The sequence below is a fragment of the Paramormyrops kingsleyae genome, chromosome 19, assembly GCF_048594095.1.
Source record: "Paramormyrops kingsleyae isolate MSU_618 chromosome 19, PKINGS_0.4, whole genome shotgun sequence".
NCBI lineage: Eukaryota > Metazoa > Chordata > Actinopteri > Osteoglossiformes > Mormyridae > Paramormyrops > Paramormyrops kingsleyae.
The window spans coordinates 13,128,458-13,139,605 of record NC_132815.1 but is presented as its reverse complement, the minus strand read 5'-3'; the positions used below and the strand labels follow the sequence as shown (position 1 = coordinate 13,139,605).

Sequence of the window (11,148 nt, the reverse complement as noted above, 5' to 3'; positions counted from 1 at the left end):
CCCCTCCCATTTCACTTTACTATAGAGTAATAAACTTCAGATCTGAATTTGCTTTGCACACATATTTAAATTTATGCAGGAGGCTGCTGGTAGTTAGACTACATTTAAATAAGTCTGACATCAGTTTTCTATGGCTGTGCTGAGTGATGTAAATTTAGCATTTCACTGTAGGCTTAAATGTATGTTACAACAAAATAAATAATAAAATACAAGTGAACAATCTCACTTCCCAACAACATGGGATATATGAATTGATACATGAGGACCACAACATTACGCTGTGCAACATCTCAGTTCATATATACCCCATATAATGGTAGGAGAACATTTCACTTTACTATGGAGAAATAAACTTAAGATCTAAATTTGCTTTGAAAAGTAAATTAAATGTTTTCACTTTGTACACAAATTTCATTTTATGCAGGAGGCTCCTGTTAGTCAGCCTACATTAAAATAAAACTCACGTCAGTTTCCTATGGCTGTGCTGAGTGACGTAAATTTAGCATTTCACTTTAGGCTTAAATGTATGTTTTGTTTGCAGGTCACAAAGAATCTGTTTCTTTACAACCTGGAGCACTTGTTCAGTAGCACCTCGATAGAGGCGCAGGGATTGCTGGGATTGCTGCGAGGATTGCTGGGATTGCTGCGAGAGAGTGGTGTTGAGCTGCAGCGATTGTTTGGGATTGTTTTTTTGGAGTGTTTTGAGTGTTTGTGTGCTTTACCTGTTTACGTGGGTGGCTGTTTATTTCTATTTATTGTTCTTATTTCGGTCAGCGTGAGTGCTTGTCTGTCCTGTCTGTTAATCAACAGCGCGATTATTACCGACGGAGAGCTGCGGGTGTCGCGTGCGCGGCGTTTTTCTGTCCGCGTTTAAACTCCGTAACGAACACCCGCGGGGCGATTATAACTAACAACATCTAACGTCGGTATCGCTACCAAGCGTCGGAAAAGGACAGTTGCTCCTGAGCTTTGCTCGGTCGCCAGTCGGGGCCGGGAGGACATTTTCCACTTTTTTCCCGCTCCGGCAGTAGCCTGCTGTGAGGGGGTTTTTGTGGTTTTTCGACCTCCCAAGAGCAACTTCGATTTCGCCTTGTTTTTAGTTCATACTTGGTTCAGGCAGAAGTTCTTCTGGTAAGTAGTAGTAAGTTTATCAGGTTTAAAATTTTTAATAAAATAATAATTAAGTTCCGTTTTAACACAAGTAATAACTTATTTTAGTGTACTCCGCACGTTACTGCATTTATTGTTACGCAAATTAATCTTTATAGTTAAATACACTATATAAATTTACTGGGCTGGGAGTACGGGGTCATAGTGAGTTAGTTAATTATGGGGCCAGCTCAGTGTTGCGTTTGCAAGATGTTTGCCCTTCTGGACGTTAGTGTCCAGTCGGACTTCATCTGCGAGCGATGTAAGCTAGTGGACTCACTCATGGTCAAGGTTCGCGACCTTGAGGAGCAACTGGCTCGCATCCAATGCAACAGTGAGTTAGATGAGCTAGTTGATACGCCGTTTAGGGAGACGGTGTGTACGCCACTAACGGGGGGGAGGGAGAATGAAGAGCAGAGAGGTCGAGAGAGCTGGGTGACCGTAGGTCGTAGACGCAGGAAAAGGCGTACACACGTTACAGAGGCGGCATCACCTGAGGTGTCTGTGTCTAACAGGTTTCAGGTGCTTCCAGCTTTAGAGCCGGAAGGGACTGGGGAAGCAGGTGGGCCCTTGGGCACTGAGGAGCCCCCTCCCCCCAGAAAGAGGGAGGTTGTGGTAGTGGGGGATTCAATTATTAGGGGAGTAGACAGTTATGTGTGCACGCGTGATAGAGGGTCCCGTACGGTGTCTTGCCTGCCTGGTGCCCAGGTAGGAGACCTTCCAGATCGTGTGGACAAGCTTTTGGCCCCAGCTGGGGTGGATCCAGTTGTCGTGGTGCATGTTGGCACCAACGACATAGGCAAGGGTAGAAGGGCTGTTCTGCAGGATAAATTTATAGAAGTCGCCAATAAGCTTAGAAGCAGAACGTCCATGGTGGTATTTTCCGAAATACTCCCCGTGCCACGCGCAAGTGAGGCTAAGTTAGCTGAGATAAGGAGATTAAATGCGTGGCTAAAAGGATGGTGTAGGAAAGAGGGGTTTAGGTTTATGGGGCACTGGAGGACCTTCTGGAACAGGTGGGACCTGTTCAAGCCGGATGGGTTGCATCTGAACCGGAGGGGAACCAGTGTACTGGGAAGGCGTATTTGTAGAGTAGTTGAGGAATGTTTAAACTAGGGACTGGGGGGGCAGGGAGGTTAGTTAAGTATGTAACTGGGGGGAAACGGAAAGCCCAAAAAAATCATATTATAAGTAGGCACTGTAATAAGCCTACCCTTTGTTGTCTGTATTTAAACGCCAGGAGTATTAGGAATAAAATTCATGATTTAGAGGCTCTTATCTCATTGGACTCTTATGATATTATAGCAATAACTGAAACGTGGTTGAGTGATAAGGATGGACAAGAATATAATATGGATGGTTACACATTGTTCCGTAAAGACCGTATAGGTAAGAAGGGAGGTGGTGTTGCAGTATATGTAAAGGAAATCTTGCAGGCAAGGGAGCTTACTGATATAAGTAAAAGTACGGAAGCTATATGGGTAAAATTAGATGCTACAAACTCAAATAGCCTAATTGTCGGTGTTTGTTACAGAGCACCCAATGTAGCTGCTGAGGAAAGCAGATTGTTATACAGTGATATTAGGATTATGAGCAATAAAAATGATGTGGTAGTTATGGGTGATTTTAATCTACCGGGGATACAGTGGGACATTGTTGCTGGCTCTTCTGAAAATGAACTTGAGATGGTGGAATTAGTACAGGATTGTTTTTTTACTCAGTTTGTTAACACCCCTACCAGGGGAGATGCCATTCTTGATCTTGTTTTGTCTAATAACCAGGACAGGATTGGTAAATTAGATGTTTTAGAACCACTTGACAGTAGCGATCATAACATGGTTAAATTTGAGGTTAAGTTTAGTGCCCGAAGAGCAAAGTCCAAATCAAAAATATATAATGTTAGGAAGGCTAACTTCAATTGTATGAGATTAAAACTAGAAACCGTGAACTGGATGGAGTTAAATAACAAAACTGTTGAAGAGGCATGGGAATTTTTTAAAAGCACATTATTGCAAGTACAAGAGGACTTCATACCTGTTTCTAGCAAGAATAAATCTAGGAAATTGCAACCTAGGTGGTTTAATAGGGACATAAAGTATAAAGTAAGGAGGAAAAGGGCTTTGTTCCAGAGATGGAAAATAACTGATGATGACATAATAAAGCAAGAGTATCTAAATCTACAGGCTGAATTAAAAAATGACATTAGACGAGCTAAAAGGAATGTCGAAAGGAAGATCGCATTGGAGGCTAAGGATGACGTTAAAAGTTTCTTCCAGTATTTTAACTCTAAAAGAGCTCTAAAAGCTGAAATTACTAATCTGCAGGATAGTAAGGGTCTTATAATTGAAAACGACATTGACATAGTAAATGAGTTCAATGATAGTTTTGCACGGGTATTCACTGTCGAGGACACTAGTAACTTACCAGTTCTTATTACTAATTCAACATCGTCTATAACTAATATATATATAACTGAAGCTGATGTTTTGCAAAGCCTAGCTAAGCTCAAAATAAATAAATCACAGGGCCCTGATGGCATCTTACCTATAGTGTTAAAAGAGATGAGGGATATTATTTGCCGACCCTTAACATTACTGTTTCAAAAATCCTTATCTGAAGGTGTGGTACCTTCTGATTGGAAGCATGCCAACATAACGCCCATTTTCAAAAAAGGGGATAGAAGTAATTTGTCAAACTATAGGCCAATCAGTCTAACTTGTATAACTGGTAAAGTTATGGAGGCTATAATCAAAGAGAAAATGGTAGATTACCTGGACTCAAATAACATTTTGAGGGATAGCCAGCATGGATTTAGGAGAGGTAGATCCTGTTTAACAAATCTGTTGGAGTTTTTTGAGGAAGCTACTCAGGAAGTTGATGATAAGAAGGCCTATGATGTCATCTATTTAGATTTCCAAAAGGCTTTTGATGTTGTTCCCCACAAGAGGCTCTCACTTAAACTCAAAGCGACAGGTATTTTAGGAACTGTAGCGACTTGGATTGATAACTGGTTAACGGATAGGAAGCAGCGAGTAGTTATAAGAGGCTCGATGTCACAGTGGGCCTGCGTTCATAGTGGGGTACCGCAGGGTTCAATTTTAGGACCACTTTTGTTCCTAATTTACATAAATGATATAGACACCAATATATACAGTAAACTGGTGAAATTTGCAGATGACACCAAGGTGGGTGGTGTAGCAGATACTGAACTAGCGGCTCAGCAGCTACAGCGGGATCTTAATTTAATTAGTGACTGGGCTGACACCTGGCAGATGAAATTTAACATAGACAAATGTAAGGTACTCCATGTAGGGAGCAGAAATATAAAGTACAGGTATTTTATGGGACCTACTGAAATAAAGGTAGCTGATTATGAGAAAGACCTTGGTGTGTATGTTGATGCTTCCATGTCTCATTCTCGCCAGTGTGGGGAAGCAATAAAAAAGGCCAATAGGATGTTGGGGTACATCTCCAGGTGTGTGGAGTTTAAGTCAAGGGAGGTAATGCTAAGATTATACAATTCCTTGGTGAGACCTCACCTAGAATATTGTGTACAGGTTTGGTCACCATATCTTAAAAAGGACATAGCGGCCTTAGAAAAGGTGCAGCGTAGGGCCACAAGAATGATTCCTGGTCTTAGAGGAATGTCATACGAGGAAAGGTTATTTGAGCTAAATCTGTTCAGCCTCAAGCAAAGGAGACTGAGGGGGGACATGATCCAGGTCTATAAGATTCTAACAGGTTTGGATGCTGTTCAACCGAATAGTTACTTCAGCATTAGTTCAAATACAAGAACTCGTGGCCATAGGTGGAAATTAGCGGGAGAACATTTCAAACTGGATTTAAGGAAGCACTTCTTTACACAGCGTGTAGTCAGAGTATGGAATAGTCTTCCTGATAACGTAGTGCAAGCTGAATCCTTGGGTTCCTTTAAATCAGAGCTAGATAAGATTTTAACAACTCTGAGCTATTAGTTAAGTTCTCCCCAAGCGAGCTCGATGGGCCGAATGGCCTCCTCTCGTTTGTATAGTTCTTATGTTCTTATGTTCTTATGTTCTGATGATCAATTTTTACACCCACACCGCAGTGGTAGTTCAGTCATCAGAAGTCGAAACAGCTCTTACTAAACGGCACCACGATCCAAGACGGCAACGCTGAGCTGCGCTCAGGAAACCTCATCCTCAGAAGTGTCACCCCCACTTATCAGGGCTACTACAGGCTTATGATTGAAGTGAAGAGCACCTTTACAATAAGGTTAAGGTCATTGTGAAAGGTAAACGCCACTCCTGTAATAAGTCATGCTTTTTTATTCTGCATAGCTACATAGCTCACAGTTATAAAGCGTCATTATTCGTATTTACAGCCAACGTACAAGGGTTGTGTAACATGTTGACTTAACCTTTGAAAATGGAATGTTGCATGACTTGTTCAGTAGATCACATGCAGAAATGCAAATCAGTATTAGCACTGTATTCTCGTAAGCCCGTATTTTTTTGTTTTGTTTTTCTAAAAGCAACATACCATAGCCACTGTCACCACCTTTGTTTAACCAGTTTGGCCTGGGTTAGCCAGAAATGATCAAGATTCACACAGCCAAGTTCTTACTTACAGTAGTAGACATATTTATTGCAGCATAAATTATTGGTGTGAATGAAACATATCAAGGTCAGTCACCAACAAGAATGACAGTCCCAGGGGCTCGTTATCCCCTGGGACTGTCTAACTAACTAGTCATACACCCCAGTAGATGTCTCACTGAGTGGATAGAAATAAGCACATGACAAACACTTGAACTTCCCAAGACCAGTGGTTCACATAATTAAAATCTACATGCAACCACAACCTTCAGCCACCTCAAACTGCCCCCCCCCCCCCTCCTCAGAATCAGCTCTGTAGACCAGTTGTTCTCAACCTTCTCAACTTGCTGGGGGTCCTTCAGCATGGCCCAACAGGTGGCTGCCCTTCACAGACAGCTTGCTCTACAAGGAGTAAGTTGAGGGAGGTGTAAAAAGAATTTCCCCACAGGGACGATAACACTGAGTTGGGTATTTCTGGGTCAGCAGGTACAAATCCAGACCAGGATTTTGTTTCTACAAATCTACGAGTACTCTGAGACTCTTTTGGTGATTTATATCTCGATATTTTTTTCCTCCTCTTTGCTAGCAAGTCTGTGCCTATGTCTGTCTCCATGTTGTCGCTGCACTCGGGACTTGTGGGGAGGGGTGGGTTGTGTTCGGAGAGGGAGAAGGGTGGGGCAGGGTGAAGTTGCAGCAGCATTCCCAGTGATTTCACAGGGCTAAAAATCACACCCCAAAAATCTCCAATGCCGCTTTTTGAAAACTGCCGTAACTCTCATACTCGGGTCCCAGGACAATTCTATTAAATCACTAATGATTTGTTAAATTTGGCTTTGCACTGTCAGGTGGACAGGTACACCCCCTGCCCACTCAGTACCACACCCATGCTACTGTACCAGACAGTGTCCAGGATACAATGTCCAGAACAAATCTATGTCAAATTAATGCTTATAATTACCTTTTGAGGATCGATGCTTAAGCTTATTAGTAATTTCCTTGTTTTGTCTTCTACATATTCATTAAGCACCACGGAGTTTCCGATGGTAAGAAACAATTTCTCCTTTCAAAATTTGGTACAGATTTAATAAACATGTGGTTAAAACTTTGTTTTTGACGTGTGAAGTAATGAGTAGGCTTATTGAATGAATATTTTCCGTAAACATATAACGATCTCATATGTATTAAATTTACAGAACACAATAAAATATATAAATATAAAGGATCTTTATTGAATATTAAACAGACCACTACCTAACCGGTAAATACCGTAACTGGGCTTGTTGTTGGATGTGAATGAATCTTTTATTTAAAACAATGATTCTCTTAATTGGTGTTTTTTGTGATTATTCACGGTGTCTGGGGTTTTTACTCAACATGGCCAGTAAAAGGGGTAAGGCCCAGAGGGTATTCCAGTAAGGCCCAGAGGGTATTCCACGAAGCAGGATTAAGGGAAAGTCTGACTTATTTCGACAAGTCTGGCTCATTTAAGTGGAAATTTCGTTTCATCAACGTGTCTTAAATGAAACCCCGCTGAGCTACCATGGTAACTTAATATATATATATATATATATATATACTGCTAAAAAAAATTTAAGGAACAGTTTGAAGACACATAAGATCTCAATAGGGAAAAAATCATGCTGTATATCTATACTGATATGGACTGGGTAATGTGTTAGGAATGAAAGGATGCCTCTTGGTTTGATGGAAATGAAAATGATCAACCTACAAAGGGCTGAATTCAAAGACACCCAGAAAATCAAAGTGAAAAAATGATGCGGTAGGCTGGTCCATTTTGCCGAAACTTCATTGCAGCAACTCAAAATCGTACTCAGTAGTTTGTATGGCCCCCACGTGCTTGTAGGCATACCTAATAATGTCGGGCTGCTCCTAATGAGAGGATGGATGGTGTCCTGGGGGATCTCCTCCCAGTTTTGGACCACGGCATCACTGAGCTCCTGGACAGTCTGAGGTGCAACCTGGTGGCGTCAGATGGACTGAAACATAATGTCCCAGAGGTGTTCCATTGGATTTAGGTCAGGCGAGCATGGGGGCCAGTCAACGGTATCCATTCCTTCATCCTCCAGGAACTGCCTGCATACTCTCGCCACCGGAGGCCGGGCATTGTTGTGCACCAGGAGGAACCCAGGACCCACTGCACCAGCGTAGGGTCTGATAATGTGCCCAAGGACTTCATCCCAATACCTAATGGCAGTCAAGGTGCTGTTGTCTAGCCTGTAGGGGTCTGTGTGTCCCTCCATGGATATGCCTCCACAGAACATCACTGACCCCCCACCAATCCAGTCAGGCTGAACAATGTTGTAGGCAGCGTAATGTTCTCCACGGCTTCTCCAGACCCTTTCATGTCTGTGACATGTGCTTAGGGTGAACCTGCTCTCATCTGTGAAAAGCACAGGGCACCAGTGGCAGACCTACCAATTCTGGTATTCTATGGCAAATGCCAATTGAGCCCCACGGTGCCAGGCAGTGAGCACAGGGCCCATTAGAGGACGTCAGGCCCTCAGGCCACCCTCATGAAGTCTGTTTCTGATTGTTTGGTCAGAGACATTCACACCAGTGGCCTGCAGGAGGTCATTTTGTAGGTCTCTGGCAGTGCTCCTCCTGTTCCTCCTTGCACAAAGGAGCAGATGCCGATCCTGCTGATGGGTTAAGGACCTTCTACAGCGCTGTCCATCTCTCCTAGAGTAACTGCATGTCTCCTGGAATCTCCTCCATGCCCTTGAGACTGGGCTGGGAGACACAGCAAACCTTCTGGCACTGGCATGTATTGATGCACCATCCTGGAGGAGTCGGACTACCTGGCAACCTCTGTATGGTCCAGGTATCACCTCATGCTACAAGTAGTGACACTGACTGTAGCAAAATGCAAAACTAGTGAAAAAAATAGTCAGAAAATATGAGGAGGGAAAAATGTCAGTGACCCCCACCTGTTAAACGATTCCTGTTTTGGGGGTCGTCTCATTGTTGCCCCTCTAGTGCACGTGTTGTTAATATCATTAACACCAAAGCAGCTGAAACCGATTAACAACCCCCTCTGCTACTTAACTGACCACGTCAATATCCCAGAAGTTTAATTGATTTGATGCTATACTCTGATTAAAAAGTGTTCCTTAAATTTTTTGAGTGTATATTAATAACAAACATTACATGATTATACAAGTATAATGTTTGTTATTATATAATTTGTTATTAATATATATTACAGTTGTTAAGGGATGTTAGGATGTAAAGGTATACATGCATGATGTTTTTGAATGATTTCTGAATTCTTAATGAATACATTATGAAGGTGTACTGAACGTTTTATGAATGCAATATAAAAGCATGAAGGTGCAGTTAATGTAAAGCGTTACTGTTTATTTTTTTAATTTTGATTTGGGAGTTTTTTAAAGAGAATCATTCAATTTCAGTTGCACTGAAGATGACACATTTTGCACAGTTTAGAAAGATAAAGGAATATTTTTGAATAAATCTGTCTGCAGCTCATTCTGTTAAAAAATCATCAGAAAATTGAATTGTGAACTCAGAATCGTGAGTTGAGTGTATAGTTACATCCCTAATGATCATTGCCATACAAACTACTGAGTAAGATTTTGAGTTGCTGCAATGAAATTTCGGCAAAATGGACTAGCCTGCCGCATCATTTTTTCACTTTGATTTTCGGGGTCTCTTTTAATTCAGCTCTTTGTAGGTTGATAATTTTCATTTCCATCAAACAATGTGGCATCCTTTCATTCCTAACACATTACCTAGTCCATATCAGTATAGATATCCAGCATGTTTTTTTTCCCATTGAGATCTGATGTTTTCAAAGTGTTCCTTTAATTTTTTTGAGCAGTGTATATTAAAGCTGTTAAGGGATGTTAGGATGTTAAGGTGTACTTGCATGCTGCTTATGAATGTTCTATGAATGCATTATGAAGGTGCACTTAATTTAAAGCGTTACCAAATAAACTAAGGCACTGATCATCAACTGGCGGCCCGCGGGCCGAATCCGGCCCGCTGAGCCGTTCAATCCAGCCCGCGACTGGATTCCAAAATTGTGAGGATAAAAAAGAAAATAGTGGTCCACTATTGAAGCAACTAAAAATAACAACAACTGAGTCTCTTGTCAGAATAACCACCATTTATGACTATATTTAGGCTATGAAATGGAAAAAGTATAAACATTAAACATAATGTTAAGCCAAAATTAGATTTTTATTTGATTTTCTTCTTGGGGGTCCGGCCCCCAAGGAGACTGTCTGGTAAAACTCTGGCCCTCTGACAAATATAGTTGATGACCCCTGAACTAAGGCATGCATGCATGTGCAGCTATTTTAGCGAGGTTTGCCCTTTTAATAATTTTCGCTCTGGCTGTGGTGAATTGAGCTCACTGTGGTGCCGGTGGACATGCTGAAGCATGTTCGTTGTGCTATTTGTGTATGTTATCAGTCTTTTACAATGTTTGCACGCAGTTTTTTGTCTTGTCTGTGCTTTTCTCGCCATTTTCGTTAGTGGTTACCGGAAAGCTAAAATCCTGCCACACCACCGATTTAAGATCGGGGGGTGTGTCCTTAATTTGAAATTCGCTCGTCATCTCGCGTTCAGTCAAAACCAACAACTACCGTACAACGTCGACGTGAATACGCAGTGACATGTGACGTCGAACTGACGTTGTGAAATCAAATGTAATATTACACCAGTTTTCTGTTAAAGTACCGTGAAGTTACTCCTAAAGTAGCGATTCATTTTCCACATCAGTCGGTTTTAATCGTCATACATTTAAATCGATTTTTAACCGATTCGCGATTCATCGTTACATGCCTAATGATCAGTGAACACCAAATTCTAATTCAGCACGGAATACCATAAGCTCGTGACTAGGGCTGTCAAAATTAACGGGTTAACGCAGATTAATTCATCATCATGATTAATCTGATTAAATTTTTTAATGCAATTAACCCATCTGCAGCGCAGAATGACTCAAAATCCCTGAAAGGTCTCTGTCAACCAGGAGTTTTGAAGCCGGAAGTAACGACACGCGCGCTCCCGTTTCTCAGAGATCTGATCTCGGAGCAGCACAGAGGATCCCGAGTTCATAATCCGAGATGGATGTGTCCTTTATCAGCAGAAGGGAAAGTTATAGTTTTATGCTGTTTAAGCACTACTTCTTTATTTGCGGCTCATTAAATCGGTCGCACACACTATACCGTCTAACTTATCTGTGGACAGGTTGCTACGGAGTTTTATGCGTAAAGCACCGTGCGTAATGTGTTATCAACTGATATTGCTAACAATGGCAATTAACTGGGCTAGAATTGGATTTCATGATTAGTTGGATTATTTGTCAGATTTACGGTAGTTCGGGGTAATTGTAAGTGAACGAAGATAAAGACCTTTTAAACTGAGGTACCTTAAA

At 41.6% G+C, this 11,148-nt stretch overlaps 1 protein-coding gene across 1 annotated transcript in view; it reads left to right on the top strand.

Annotated features, from left to right (window-relative positions):
- Positions 1-600: 600 nt before the first annotated feature.
- Positions 601-11,148, top strand: part of LOC111841263 (uncharacterized) — a 17,160-nt gene continuing 6,612 nt past the window's right edge. Inside the window, exon 1 of the mRNA XM_072702676.1 lies at positions 601-5,422. Coding sequence (XP_072558777.1) covers positions 1,330-2,265 — 936 coding nt within the window. The 5' untranslated portion in view covers positions 601-1,329 and the 3' untranslated portion in view covers positions 2,266-5,422. The remainder of the gene's footprint in view (positions 5,423-11,148) is intronic.